Source organism: Protomyctophum parallelum, assembly GCF_964188405.1.
Source record: "Protomyctophum parallelum genome assembly, chromosome: 13".
Taxonomy (NCBI): domain Eukaryota; kingdom Metazoa; phylum Chordata; class Actinopteri; order Myctophiformes; family Myctophidae; genus Protomyctophum; species Protomyctophum parallelum.
Genome location: NC_139708.1, coordinates 15715940 through 15731272, shown reverse-complemented (window position 1 = coordinate 15731272; position 15333 = coordinate 15715940). Strand labels below are relative to the sequence as shown.

Genomic DNA, 15333 nt, shown 5'->3' with positions numbered 1-15333 from the left:
GTTTTGTCTAGTTCAAAGAATAAATCAGCTATTTGGTATGATGTAGACGAGCAACGGCAATCCTTTTTCAAAGTTAGGTCTGCAGCACTGATCGGTAAAACATTTAAGCAACATTTTCACAGTTTAATTCCAAGGATGATCAAATCTTTGATGAATGGATGTGTGATCCGCGCTACCCACTTAAATAAAGGCTATGTGCCGCACGTTAAAGCAATCTGCTTGATTAGCATCCATAGACTCATCTTCTGGTAGAGGGACCAATTCTAACACCAATTGGTGGTATTCAATTGAACTCACAGCAGTCTGTTTTGTATATACACACACGCATCATATGTGTGTGTGCGCACACAGATGTACAACCAGCACCCAGACCAATATGAAGCCCCCGACAAGGACTTCATGATCGTGGCTCTGGACCTGCTGAGTGGCCTGGCCGAGGGCCTCGGTGGCCATGTAGAACAGCTGGTGGCTCGTTCCAACATCATGACGCTGCTCTTCCAGTGCATGCAGGTACTGTGTGGCAGAATAATCTTTCCCATATCTGGATATGATGAAACACCCAGCTCATTGATTCAAAGTGATACATTTTGTTCCCAAAATAATGTCCTGATCCAGATAATCCCTAGATGTTAAGCTAATGTCTGTCAGGACAAAATACATCTCCAAGTGTTGGTCTTTAATTTCTCATGTTGCTGTTTGTCTTCGTGTTGCAGGACAGTATGCCTGAGGTGAGACAGAGCTCCTTTGCACTGCTGGGAGATCTAACCAAGGCCTGCTTCCCTCACGTCAAGCCCTGTATTGGTGAGTTGTGTGTGTGTGTGTGTGTGTGTTTGGAAAAAAATCTCTGGCAAATTAACAGTGGGTACTCGCTACTCAACCAACCTGATTAACCACTCCCCCTTGAAATCACATTACTATTCAACCACTGCTGGACTTAATTTAAATTATTGTGTGGTTAACCCATTTTGGGCGGGAACCCCTTTTGGTGTTTTAAACATTATGTTATAATTTAGCTATTGAAAAATAGCAGATCTACAAGCTCGTAGCGCGCCAGAAAATCGTAAAAATGTGGCGCAAATCTTTGAATATATATTTTTTCAAAGTGTCTAAATGGGTTAATAATATGCCCTTCCATCAGGTATGCTCCCCATCCTGTTTGCCTGCCTCCCCATCTCCATCCACATGCTGTGATGAACTTACTTAAGACACTTGAATCCTGAATATTCCATGTGGACTTTAGGATGAGTCTGAGTTGTGTGGTGGATGGGGACAGCACCTAGAGCCTCAGTAGCTAGATTCAATCTTAAATTTCAGGACGGTTTTGTCTAGTTCAAAGAATAAATCAGCTATTTGGTATGATGTAGATAGACGAGCAACGGCAATCGATGTGTCCTTTTTAAAAGTTAGAAGATTTGGTCTGCAGCACCGATCGGTAAAACATTTATTCCCAATCCAGATCGGCAGATGAATTTGTTTAGCATTCATATGTGTTAACATTAATGTGTGTGTGACCCTGTATGCTCTCTTGTCTCTGTAGCTGAGTTCATGCCTATCCTGGGACTGAACTTGAACCCAGAGTTTATCTCGGTGTGCAACAACGCCACCTGGGCCATCGGCGAGATCTCCATGCAGATGGGTGAGAAAGCTGGCGTCTCTCTTGTAATTTCCCCTGATGATGTAGCATCTCTAACGTCCTTTCTTTGCTCTTTTGTTCTGTGTCCAGTAACTGGTTTGCTCTCACTTGTGTGTGTGATACCGTATCTTAGTGACCATTCTTCCATTAACCTTGATCTAATGACTTGAAGAAACAGTGACCCCTCTTAGCTTTTGTAGACTAGAATAGTAGAAGACCTTTCTGTGTGTGTGTGTGTGTGTGTGTGTGTGTGGGTGGACCTTTCTTGTCCTGTTTCTTGCGCTTGAAACGTAACTAGTACTTGGAATTTGGCATTGCATTTGTGTGTGCCTCTGGATCATTGATTGAGTAGGACACTAGAACAGCATGCTTGTGCAGTGTGCCGGGACGTTGCCCGTGCGTTGAATGTAGATTTTAGATGGTGCCTTGGATAAAGTGGAGCATGAATCTTCCACTCTAACTTAATTGCTCGTGTGAGTCCCGTTGTGCAGCTATGGAGTGTTTTTTGCGTGATTGTGGTCAGGCCAGCACTGCATTCCTCCCTGATCAGCCCTAGTGACTATGTGTGTGATATCAGCCCTAGTGACTATGTGTGTGATATCAGCCCTAGTGACTATGTGTGTGATATCCCCACAGGCAGAGGTGACAAGCAGGAAACGGGGAATGATGCAGGTGAGCTTAGGTAGTCCAATGTCCCGGCCAATCAACGCTTTCAGAATAAAGGGCAGTAGAAATCCAGGACGGTAGACAATGATTAACTCTTGTATTTGATAGATTTGTTTGATCTGTTCCTTTAGAAGTGTTTTGTCTCTTCTCCCTGCTGTAAAAACCTGATTTTAAATTGGAACGTAAAAGGCTAGTTTTCCTGTCGAAAAACTAGAACTGCACTCTGTCGAGTACATACTTGCTTGTTGCACACTAGTAGGCCATAAATGGCCAACTAATGTGCAAGCAGAGCGCGCAAGTACTTTCGACTGCTGTAAACTGTGGAATCTCAGTATCTCTGTGAAGGAACGTTTGAAATGTCTAATTATTAGGTGTAACTATTTGCTACCTATCTACTTTATGCATGTAAACACCTAGTATTATTAAGTATGGTTCAAGTTTCTATCTATATAAGAAATACACTTTTATCAATTTAGAAATATTCTAGATCCCTTTTTAGTTTTTCAAAGAAAAATAAATCATTGATATGTGATGGAAAAAAAGGTATATAAACTGAATTAAAATATGTTATACAGTATAATTATTTATTGTAAATTGTCAATTGTTTTAAATGTATTTCATCTTGGACTATAGTGATATTAATACTAAATCATGATCAGAGTAATATGTGTCTCTAACTTCAATTTCTGTAATAATACTTTCACATTTGTTAAAATATACATGATCTAAAATACTTCCGTAATCTGTAGTTGTATTTGTATTTAATTGTTTAAAGCCTAATCTTGACATGAAGGTCTTTATACTTCTATCTTTCTCAGTATAATAACCCCAGAAACATAATGTTGTATTACTTACGTCATCATTGAGAGCAGTTATACATATACTATATAGAGTATGTAGTTGTAAGTTGATTAGCGGTATACTGTGGTTACTTTGCGCCAAGAACTGTGCCAGCCAACCCGCCACTTGATGCGTATGCAAATAAAACAGCAGATTTGTGCCTGGTTTGCTGGGACCAGATTACATAAATGACCATATTTCTTACGTCATCATTTAGAGCTAGTCATACATATACACACCATGTACTCTGGCCCCAGCAAATCAGGCACAATTTGCTATTTTATTTTACTGATTATGTATATAGTATACGTATGACTAGCTCCAAATGATGACGTAAGACATATGGTCATTTATGTAAACTGGTCCCAGCAAACCAGGCACAAATTTGCTGTTTTATTTGCATACGCATCAAGTGGCGGGTTGGCTGTCACGGTGCACACAGACCGGGCGAAATTATTGCGTGCTCTGCTAGCGCAAGTAATTATGCTGTTGAGATTGTATATTTTGTGAAAGTCACCCACATGGTACCAAAGGATTATAAATAATGTCATTAACCTTTTTTTTTAATTAATCGAATTGTCATCTGGATATGATGAAACACTCAGCCGATTGAATCAAAATGATACTTTTGTTCTGGATTTCTGATCCAGATTGAACAGTTGAATCTGTTAAATGTCCATATGTGTCGCGTGTACTGTATGTTAAAGGTATCCTGAGTGTGGTGTCCTGCTGTAAAAACCTGATTTTAAATTAGAACATAGAAGGCTAGTTTCCTGTCGAAGAAAATTCATTGTGCAATATTAGATGGAATTATGCTGTTGATATTGTATCTTTTGGAAGTATTGGTAACAACTCTGGTGGAAAATACAGATATCAGGAGGTACTTCTTAAACCTGTCAGTTTCCATGTGAAGCACTACCATGTGGCTATTATGCATACAAACTGTGCATGGGAAAAATGTATTATTGGTTGATTCTTTGGAGATAAAAGTCAAACTTTTCCAGAGTGGGATTCCTGATCACGATGGGGGTAGGGGGTAATGTTCCTTCCCACCACCATGGAAAGTCCACTGTGCCTCACAATTGTGTTTTTAGATATTGCTGATCTGCATGATGACAAACCCAACTCATTGATTTACAATGATACATTTTGATCCTCTATGTTATGATCCAGTCAGCATTGGGGGGAGAGGGGCATCATTGTCACTGCACTAGTGAATCCTATTGGTGGTTTAAGGTGCCTGTTCAGCAGGGAGTGGATTTTGGATGAAACTACCTACTGTCAGGTTAAATCATAATGGCATTTCAAAAGGTGCTGAGTGCTCTGGTTGGACAAAGGGTGCTCCCAGGTGTTTGACATTGTGTTGTCTTGCTGGTGTGTTTTCCAGGTGCAGAGATGCAGCCCTACGTGGGCTTGGTTCTGCCACCCCTGGTGGAGATCATCAACAGGCCCAACACCCCAAAGACCCTGTTGGAGAACACGGGTAAACATGCATGCACTACGTCTTCCCCCATTTACTAGTAATGATGATATACTCCATGGATATTCAAACCAGAATGTTTCTTGGCATGGGTGTATATGGGACCGTCACCCACATGGTACCAAAGGATGATGAATGATGTGTCCGTGTAATTTACTTTTTTTTAAATTAATCTAATTGTCATCTGGATATGATGAAACACTCAGCCGATTGAATCAAAATGATACTTTTGTTCTGGATTTCTGATCCAGATTGAACAGTTGAATCTGTTAAATGTCCATATGTGTCGTGTGTACTGTATGTTAAAGTTATCCTGAGTGTGGTGTTCTCTCTTGTTCCTGTAGCTGAGATCGGGCCCATTCTGGGACTCGACATGTGTAGCATAGCATGCCTTGTAGCTGCCCCTGCTACAAAACTAAATCCAACCGAACTCCCTAAACTAAATGAAACTAAATCATTGTCTACAACAAAACGGGCGATTCACCCTTCGTGCTATAATTATAAGTTGTATACAGAAAGTATAAATTGCATCAGGAGGTAAAGGATTATGTATACAGCAGACCCATTTATGACAGCAGCACAGCAAAACCCAGTCTCTGGGATGCCTCTTCCTGTGGTCTGCGCCACGGATGCTGTCTTTCTGGGCCGGGTTCCACTGTACTTGAGGACGGGAGGGAGGAGGGCGTGGGCAATGGTAGTGGCTGGCTTTGGTGCCTAGCTGACTTCGAATTGTTGAGGACCAGGGCATCTGTTTGTTTAATTAAAGCAGACTCGAAGCATTGTGAATCTTGTGATGGCCCTCCCCCCCTCATTGGGTGTCAATGTTACTTCTGCCCAGAAAGACTGCAAAACTGTGCACATCTTTCTCTTAAAAAAACTGGCTCTGGCTCAGGTTAGCCACACATAGCAGCTAGCATAGTTTTCAGAAGATTTGAGTTGTGCCCTTTTCTTTTCAACGATTTATGATTTTTTTTTTTAAATAACTAAATTGAGGGGGTTTATTTGAGAGATGTGTCATCCCTTTTTTAAGGTAAATTTGCTGGTACTTTAATATTCAAACTACAGCCAGACCAACTGTACCTAACCATATCTAACTGACCTGAGCCCCCTGGTGTCTCCATGTGTGCAGCCATTACGATTGGCAGGCTGGGTTACGTCTGTCCCCAGGAGGTGGCGCCACAGCTGCAGCAGTTCATCAGACCATGGTGAGTCACAATTAATGGTTAAAGTTCCATCTAGTGTTTTTACATATTGCTGATCTGGATATGATGACAAACTCAGCTCATTGATTTACAATGATACATTTTGTTCTGGATTTCTGATCCAGAAACCTTATGGTTTTGAATGTATGTTAGGTTTGGTTTCTTTAGTTTATGGTTTTGGACGTCGATGGTTAAAACGAAACATTTGTTGTAACCACTCGTGCCCAGGTGCACGTCACTGAGGAATATCCGGGATAACGAGGAGAAGGATTCGGCGTTCCGAGGCATCTGCATGATGATCGGGGTCAACCCTGGAGGAGTGGTGCAGGTGGGTGTGTTGTTTTGGTTATTGGTTTACGGAGAACATAAACTTGATGCACGGTGATGTGGAAATGGATGTGACCCCTCTTTCAAAGCCATTTATTTTATATATTGGTTAAAGAAATGGAAATGGATGCATGCACCCCAGACACATCACTGTAACATAAGTTTATTTTTCTGTCTCAATATTCATCCACTGTATGATGAAACTTAAACAAGACACTCGAAATCTGAAGAAATCATGTATGGAATTTTTACAGTCTGACATCAGTGGATTAGGAGAAGCAGAAAGTCACCAACTAAATGTATAAAAGTGCTAACATGAACTATTCATGTGTTTGTCCAGGATTTCATCTTCTTCTGCGATGCAGTGGCTTCCTGGGTGAACCCCAAGGACGACCTGAGAGACATGTTTTATAAAGTGAGTATGAGCCAAAGACCATTCCATTTATCCTAAAAGGCAAAGCGTGGTGTATTATTATTATTTTTTAACCTCTTCACGCATGCAAGCTGTAATGAGCTCATATCGGACTCGGATTTGATCATTTAACACATTGATTGCTAGAGTTTTCTATTTGCTCAGGCTTGGTGGTGCTGAGCGATTAACATTGGACTTTTGAACTTTTTCGGGGCCCACAGCGAGGGGCCTCTTATAGCGAGAATCACACCGCATAAATCAAAAGAAAGCCTAACTTGTCCACTTCAATTTAAAAAATAATCATGATTTTACCATCTTCCATTCTGGAGATATTGACCTTTTTCTAACACCTGCTTTTGCCTGCACGCTGCTCGCTTGAAATAACAGCAGAGATATGGAAGGTTGAAGTTGACAGACATTGACAGACAGATATAAAAATGAACACAAATAATATCATATACATACTACAAACTGAAAGCCCTGAATGTCTACTTTTAGGAGGAAAACAAATACACGTTGATCCTATGTACAGTTTGTCAGTAATTGGCTATTGAATGCAGCTTGCGCCCACCAGAGAACTTCAGAGAAGGCATGGACCTGAAGAACTATTATTCACAACATTGCACAACATTGCACTGCTCACTTCACAGGGGTGTGATTTTCATTATTATTACAGTATTAGTTTTTTTCTTATGAAAGCAGAGAGTCTTCTGTTTCATACGGTATATAGTATGTACATGTCGCTATAGGCCTTATTTTGTGAATAATAGTTCTTCAGGTCCATGCCTTCTCTGAAGTTCTCTCTGAAAAAGAGAATTTTAGACAAGGCATGGACCTGAACAACTGTTCAGATATCACTTTATCTAGAAATTTGACAAGTGATTTCCCTCTGAAAAGGCTCGCTGGAACCCGACCTTACTGTGCAATTACTCCACTTTTCAATAACACTCAAACCACACTGAAGATGGATTTTGTTCTTTTTATATAGAAAATAATAATAACACATTACACACTCATACACGTACACACATACACTAATCTAAACTTTGATATATGATCTAGACTAGGCCAGTCCGCACGATGCGTGATCCTCTACTTGGTTTGGTTGTAGTAATAGCAGTGTAGTAGCAGCAGGTAATTTTACTGCAATAGAAAGAAATACACAAAACACAACTTCAACCGCAGAACATACAAGCAACTAAACACTATGTAATGAGTACAATAAGGATCATAATATCACAATAACAACATTTACAGGCACATTTATATACATACCGACAGACCGTCGAGGCTCACAGCGACACAAATCGAATAGAATAGAACCACGGGTCTTCGTGCATGCGCACATCTACAGTACCAAAATGACGTTGTTGTGATGCCCTTTCTCACCCCTAGAGTGCATCACTGGTCCACACATAGCCAACATCTATAATTTCCATAGGAAAACCGCACAACTAAATATTCACATAATAAGGTCTATAGCGACATGTACATACTATATACCGTATGAAAAGTAAAAAACTAATACTATCATAATAATAAAAATCACACCCCTGTGAAGTGAGCAGTGCAATGTTGCACTGCTCACTTCACAACATTGCACTGTTCACTTCACAGGGGTGTGATTTTTATTATTATTACAGTATTAGTTTTTTTCTTATGAAAGCAGAGAGTCTTCTGTTTCATACGGTATATAGTATGTACATGTCGCTATAGGCCTTATTTTGTGAATAATAGTTCTTCAGGTCCATGCCTTCTATAGTTGTGTATATATATATAATAATTTATTTATGTTTATTTTTATATCTGCCTGTCAATCTCTGTGACTTTAAACCTTTATAACTCGCTATGATGATAACTTCATGATGATGATGATTATGCGCACATATCTGATCATTGTCTCAATCGCAGTAACAGGGGGGGCAACAAAAGTCTTGATCAGTGTAGGCTACCTTCCACCGATCGTTTTAGAACGATAGTATAACGGTGAGACTAGTTACTGGATCGGTGAGGTTAGTGGTTGACATGTCTGGACATGTTTGGGCAAAGAAGCACAGAAGCACGTATAGGAGCGATCAGCGATGGAAAAGAGCTTCATCCACGGTATGAGAGACGCTAAGCCCGGCTGTGATCGACAAAATGACAACTCTGGCTTCCGCAGTTTAGGATGAGACATGTGTATTCGTTATACATTACAAACGGGTCGATGACGTCCCAGACGCCTTCACTGCAATTATAATGAATAAAAAGGTTACAATCACACAACGGATAGTGATGGCTGCATTGGCTGGCGAAGACGCTATGGCTAATGGCGATCTCCAACAAAAGACATGTAAAGCGGCCAGTTGATCATGGCGGTCCCTCGATAATGTCATTCGTTTCGTGCATCTGTACATGACACTGTGTGTGTGGCAAACGTTATGAAACTAGAATTTCGCGGCCGCTCATCCCAGAGTTACCTTGCCGCGCACTGGGAAGAAGAAAATTGCGGGAGTTGACTCCACATGTAGTAACGGATGGGTTATTAGTTATTATTATGTGTCCTTATTACACACTGCCCGGTATTTGCTCCGATTATGCTGTCGGGGAGCATTTTTGGCGCTGACCGACAAAACGGCTGATCTGACGTTAAGCGGTGCCCAAAAGGTAGATCAGGTTATTATTAAATTAAAACAGCGCTCAGCAACTCGCTTAAGGGAGATTGCGCCCTCTGGTGTGATCACAGAATCATTACATCATACACTCACAATGTAATTGGTTGGGTATGACCACATGGGCGCCTGACCCCTCCCTTTCTCACAGGTATCAGGCGCGTCCTACCATGTTGTCGCCATTTCTATTGAATCTTCTCACGTGAGAAGGAGCATGCTACAAAGTCTAGAGCTTTCTTAACCCATTCTGACCGGGCACCCATTTTGGTGTCAGCATCATGTTATGCTTTAGCTATTGAAAAATAGCAGATCTACAAGCTCATATCGCGCCACCGAGTGGCGCGATACCAGCTTGTAGGTCTGTTATTTTTTGAAAAATCGAAGAACGACTGACATTTTTAGAATCTGATCTCAGGTCAGAATGGGTTAATCAGACCAGTGTGTGTCCAGTGGAAACCTCGTGTGAATCTGATCTCAGGTCAGAATGGGTTAAGTAACGTTTACCGGACAAGAAGGGATCTTGGCACCACAAACAACACTGAGAACAGCTTCTACTTTGCGGTTTAAGAAAACGAACTACTACTACTACACTAATTTCGTGGCTTTGGGAAATTGCTCGAATTAGTTTTCTACTACTATCACTTGGAGACGGGGAACGTTGCCATTTGATAGCCCAGCAACGGCAGCGGCCTGCGAAGAGCCATGTCTGATGCTGTTCCTGCATCCAAATCGGCGTCCCGGCGTCGTCGACGGAAGGCTAAATCCGACGCCGCGGCCCCGGTTCCACAGAAACACTGTGAGAACTGTCCGAGATGGATGTCTGGGGAGGACGCACACGAGGAATGCGTGAAGTGCCTCGGTTTAGAGCATGCCGTGGACGCCGTCCACAATCCTTGGCAATGCTCTATCTGCACCAACATCCCCAAGCCCCGGTTAGCCCGTAGGCTAGTCAGGGCTGAAGCCTGCTTCACTTCACGCAGTGAGGCCTGGCTTCGCGACCACGTGCGGGACATGGAGGGGCTCGCAAAGGAGCGTGAGAGGCACGCTCGCTCCCCTTCCCACTACTCCGAAAGTGACTACGCTGACCCTCCTACAGCCGAGGGATCCGGTCGAGCAAGCGCTGAAGCCTCGGCCGCAGTCCCCGACGATGGAGCAGCGGACCTCGACCACTCCTCCCCCCCCCCCCCGCCAGCGAGCGAGGCCCTCGGAGGGCCCGTCAAAGCCGAAGAATGGACACCCCGGCGCCGCTCACGACGCAGGGGAATCCATGGGAGAGGAGGAGGAGTGCGAGGACGACGACGAGAGTTCCGGCTCCACGTGTAACAGATCCGACTGCTCGGGGTCTGACACGGGATCCTCTGACTCCGACGGTGACGAGGAAGTGGCGGAGGCCGCGTCTCGGTATGAGAAGCGGCTCAGAGCTACCCTCCTGGCCGGAATGGACAGGCGCTCCGCAGCTAAAACTGACACCGCACCTCCTACTGACACCGTACCCCAGACCGCGGCTAAGCCACGAGCCGAGGCTACGGTGACGGCCCCCACCGAAGCACAACCCCTGAGTGCGCCACTAGCCATGGAGGTTTTCAAAAAAGCCACGGTGAGGTGCAAGCTGAAATGGCCTGCTGAGGAAGCCCCACAAGTGGCGGAGGACGACACATTGTTGGACGAACTCAACGACGAGGAAGAGAAACCTCGCCAGAGACAGCTGCTCCCGCTAACCAAAGGCTTCGATCGCATACTCGGGCTATCCTGGAAAGCCCCCAGCTCTTTCACTTTCCCCCCCGAACATAAGAGAGACCTGGACTGCGCAGGAATGAAAGACGCCGGTTTGGATGCCGTGCCGCCGATGGATAAGAGAGTAGCTAGACATCTCCTCCGTGGGAAAATAGCGTCTCAAAAGGAGGACCCTACATTTGTCCTCCCCATCGACAAGGACATGTCCGCTGTCGCTAAGAAGACATACAAGTCCCTGACCAAGACAGCCAAGGACATGAACGCAATATCCCTACTCCAGGGATCGGCCACCTACATTTTGAAGAAAGTAGGAGACGCTCCGACACCGGACAACATGGCAGAGCTGAGACGCATTCATAAAGAAATCATGCGCCTCACCAAGTACAACGTTGGTCTGACTGGCCAGGCCATGGCTGGCATCGTGATCCTAGAAAGGTTCCGTTGGCTAAACTATTCTCCACAGCTCACCACAGCAGAGAGGAACGTCATTCTGGATCAGCCGCTGGTCCAGGACAATCTGTTCTCGTGGACCATGGCCAACCTGACGGCCCGCCTGGAGATAAGACCAAAGACGAGGCGCTCGACGCCTACCTCCCTACGGAGCCCAAGAAGCCGCCTTTCAAATCTCCTGCTGGCCGGACTTACGACCGCGACAAGAAGAGGTCGTACGATCGTGAGTCCAGACCCGTTTTCAAGGCCCCCGAGGCGGGAAGGGCCCCCTCTACCTCAGCGGTTCGCCACAGGCCCCACAAGAAAGACAACAAAGGCTTCAGAAAGCCGTCGGCCTCACCGGGCGCCGGACAGCAGCGCCGCGGAGGATGCAATAAGCAGGCTGGCAACAACCAGCAGCGTAAATAACAGTCAGCGGCGCCTCCGGGGGACAACGGACAATGTCTCCCATCTACCCCACGTTCTGGGCACGGGACTTTGCGGAGTGGCCACGGGCTTCACGCCGCCGGAGAGAAAGTTGATAGAACAGGACGTTTTAGCGAAAAATGTCGCGTGTCATGCACCTTTTCACAGTGTTATTGTTGCAAATGTTCCAGAGATAACTATGCAAAATACTGTATTTCCTCCTGCTCCCGTAAATACAATAAAGATTTGTGTGAAACGTGTGAAAACAAAAATGTTGTATCATTGCCAGAACATGGAGGGTATGAGTCTACTGCACGGTTGTACGCTAAAGCGTCCCGCGACAGTAGAACAAGACAAAGTCTCGGCGACAAGGCTTTCGGGCCTTGTTGCTGTTCGACGGGGCCGCCACGGCAAAATTTATCCCGAGGCTTCAGTAGCAAGGCCTTTGGGTTCCGTTTCAAGATGTTGACAAATGCGGCGCTGTTGCGCATGAGACTATTACACCAGTATAGACCTCAAGGACGCCTATTTCCACATTCCAATCTACCCACCACACAGGAAGTTCCTGCGTTTCGGGTACGAGGGACGGGTTTACGAATACCTAGTCCTGCCTTTTGGAATGTCCCTGAGTCCCAGGGTTTTCGTGAAATGCACGCAAGCAGCAATTGCCCCCCTGAGACAGCGGGGGATCCGCATCGCATGTTACATAGACGACTGGGTCACCATGTCGGACTCGCAACAACAAGCTACACACCGAATGGGTGGTGAGTCACCTTATTTCATTGGGTTTCAACATAAATTACGAGAAGAGTGTATTAATGCCGACACGGTCTATAGACTTAATAGGCATGACACTGAACTCTGTATCGTTCACAGCTCGCCTGTCAGAGGAGAGAGTGAACTCAGTCATGGCGTGTGCTTCACTGTTCCGAGTGGGACGCAGGGTCCCGTTCCGGACGTGCAAAAGGATGGCTGGTCTCATGGCGGCGGCCTTAACCGTTATACGGCTAGGCAGGTTATACATGAGACCCTTTCAGAGATGGAATGGATGCGGTCACTGAGGATACCGGAGCACCATCAACATCGTTCAGTCATAGTACAACGAGAATGTACTTTGGCTCTACTACGGTGGAAAGACAGGTGTTTTCTTTCCGAGGGCGTGACCATGGGTCTAGTAGTCTCGAGGAAGATAATCACCACGGACGCCAGCCTGATGGGCTGGGCGGACACCCACGAAGGCAGAGCTGCCAGGGGGGTGTGGCACGCCAGTCAGAAGGCGGCACACATAAACTATTTGGAGCTGATGGCGTTTTTTCTGGCCCTACGACACTTCGAACCGCTGATCAGAGGTTGTCATGTCCTGGTGAGGACAGACAACACAACAACCATGTGCTACATAAACAAGCAGGGCGGACTTCGGTCCGCCACGCTGCATGCACTGGCTCATCGGCTGACACTATGGTGTCACAAACGACTGAGGTCGGTCAGAGCCTCCCATGTCCCGGGGGTTCGGAACCTGGGGGCGGACCTTCTGTCCAGAGGCGGGTACCACTACGCAGAGTGGTCCCTGCACGACGCAGTAGCTGCTCAGATCTGTGACAGGTTCGTTCTACCTCGGAGGGGAACGCGAAGTGTCCACTGTTCTTCTCCATAGCACGCACGCCGCCTCTGGGCCTGGATGCTCTGTCACACGATTGGCCCAGGGGACGGCTGTATGCTTTCCCCCCTCTGTCACTGATCCCTCCCCTCCTGGAGAGGGTGAGGACCGAGGGTCTGTCGGTGATTCTGGTGGCGCCAGCATGGGGCTTGTGGAGGTCAGAGATTACTCCTCTACTATACGACCACCCGTGGCAGCTTCCGCTACGCAGGGATCTCCTGACGCAGGCGGGAGGAGAGCTATTTCATCCCCGACCAGAGGACCTAGACCTGTGGGTCTGGCCCGTGAGCGGATGAATCTCGATGCCGAGGGCCTTCCTCAGAGTGTTATAGAGCCCAGTCAACTAGGACAGCCTATGATGGGAAATGGCGCGCATTTGAGGAGTGGTGTTTACGGGAACGGGCGGCCCCTTTTCAGGCGTCAGTGAGGGTCATTTTGACTTTTCTCCAGAGCTTGATGGACAAGGGATTGGCTTTCAGCACTATAAAAGTGTACTTGGCGGCCATTTCGGCCTGTCACGTTCTCCGGTAATAGGACGAGGGTGGTCCTCCGGACGAACCCTGCATTCGTGCCCAAGAACCAACTGGCCGATTGCGTGCCAGTGGATTTGGTGGAATTCTGTCCGCCTCCTTTTGCCTCTGTGGAGGATGAGAGGAGACATACTCTGTGCCCGGTAAGGGCTCTGAGAGTCTATATGGGGAGGGGGAGGGAACCACAACTTCCCGTCACCATCAACGGCGCTGTGGTGGAGAGGGTGGAAACCTTTAAATACTTGGGGGTGAACATCCACGAGCAACTCAAATGGGAGACACACACAAAGGTGGTGGTTGCAAAAGCGCAACAGCGCCTATATGGACTCCGGCGCCTCAAGAAGTTCGGCCTGAGTCAGAAAATCATCAGGAACTTCTACAGAGGGACTATTGAGAGCCTGCTGACAAGCAGCTTCACCAGCTGGTATGGGAGCTGCACAGACAGAGACCACAAGGCTCTCAGGAGGGTGGTGCGCTCGGCCGAGCGTATCACTGGATGTCGGCTGCCCAGTCTGGAGGAGCTGTACAACCAGCGCTGTCTCAGCAAGTCACGGAGAATCATTAAAGACCCCACACACCCCCATAACAGACTCTTCGTATTGCTGCCCTCAGGAAAGCGGTATCGAAGCATCAAAGCCAGCACAACCAGGCTCAAGAGCAGTTTTCTTCCCCAGGCTGTAAGACTGCTAAACAAATGAACAATGCACTTTATTTATGTATTAAGGACTTGTGTGTTGTCTGTGTTCCTTTAAAAAAACCTTTTAAAACCTTTTACATGGGTTTTATCTGAGTTGTTTTTAACCTTTTAAATGGGGTTGCACTGTTATTTATATTTTATTGTGTATTGTGGAGCACCCCAACCTAAGTTTTTCACAATGCTGTACTTGTACATCTGTGTGACAATAAAACTCTTGAATCTTGAATCTAGGACAGCGACTGACAGGAAGACGACACAACTGTTTGTCTCCTGGGGCCCCAGATCTTTGGGGAAGGCTGTATCCAAAGTGAGGATTTCACAATGGCTAGTGGAAGCTATAGAGCGGTCATACTCGAGTAAAGGGCTGCAGCCTCTACTGAGGGTGAGGGCGCATTCTACTCGTGGCATGGCGACATCCTGGGCCCTTTGTAAGGGGGTTTCCATTCAGGATGTGTGTACCGCAGCAAGTTGGGGGTCCTCTTCAACTTTTGCGACCTTTTACAGACTGGATGTGACAGCGGCGCCAGTGGCGCGTGCAGTCTTTAAGTGTAGCTTCTTAGTAGGAACAAGAGTCCCTTGGTTCCTCAGGCTCTAGGTTCAGTTTTTCCTCTCTCCCTCTCGCCGTAGGCGAGGGGATGTGCTGATAATC

At 46.0% G+C, this 15333-nt stretch overlaps 1 protein-coding gene across 3 annotated transcripts in view; it reads left to right on the top strand.

The window, feature by feature from the left end:
* Positions 1-15333, top strand: part of LOC310869062 (transportin-2) — a 40273-nt gene that overhangs the window by 18043 nt on the left and 6897 nt on the right. Inside the window, exons 17-24 of one of the 3 annotated variants that reach the window (XM_083779640.1) lie at positions 364-510; positions 714-801; positions 1538-1636; positions 2270-2305; positions 4527-4622; positions 5749-5824; positions 6050-6149; positions 6489-6563. In XM_083779640.1, the coding sequence (XP_083635766.1) occupies positions 364-510; positions 714-801; positions 1538-1636; positions 2270-2305; positions 4527-4622; positions 5749-5824; positions 6050-6149; positions 6489-6563 (717 nt within the window). Of the gene's footprint in view, positions 1-351; positions 511-713; positions 802-1537; positions 1637-2269; positions 2306-4526; positions 4623-5748; positions 5825-6049; positions 6150-6488; positions 6564-15333 lie in introns of all 3 variants that reach the window. The other 2 variants (XM_083779639.1, XM_083779641.1) reach the window with 2 other exon arrangements.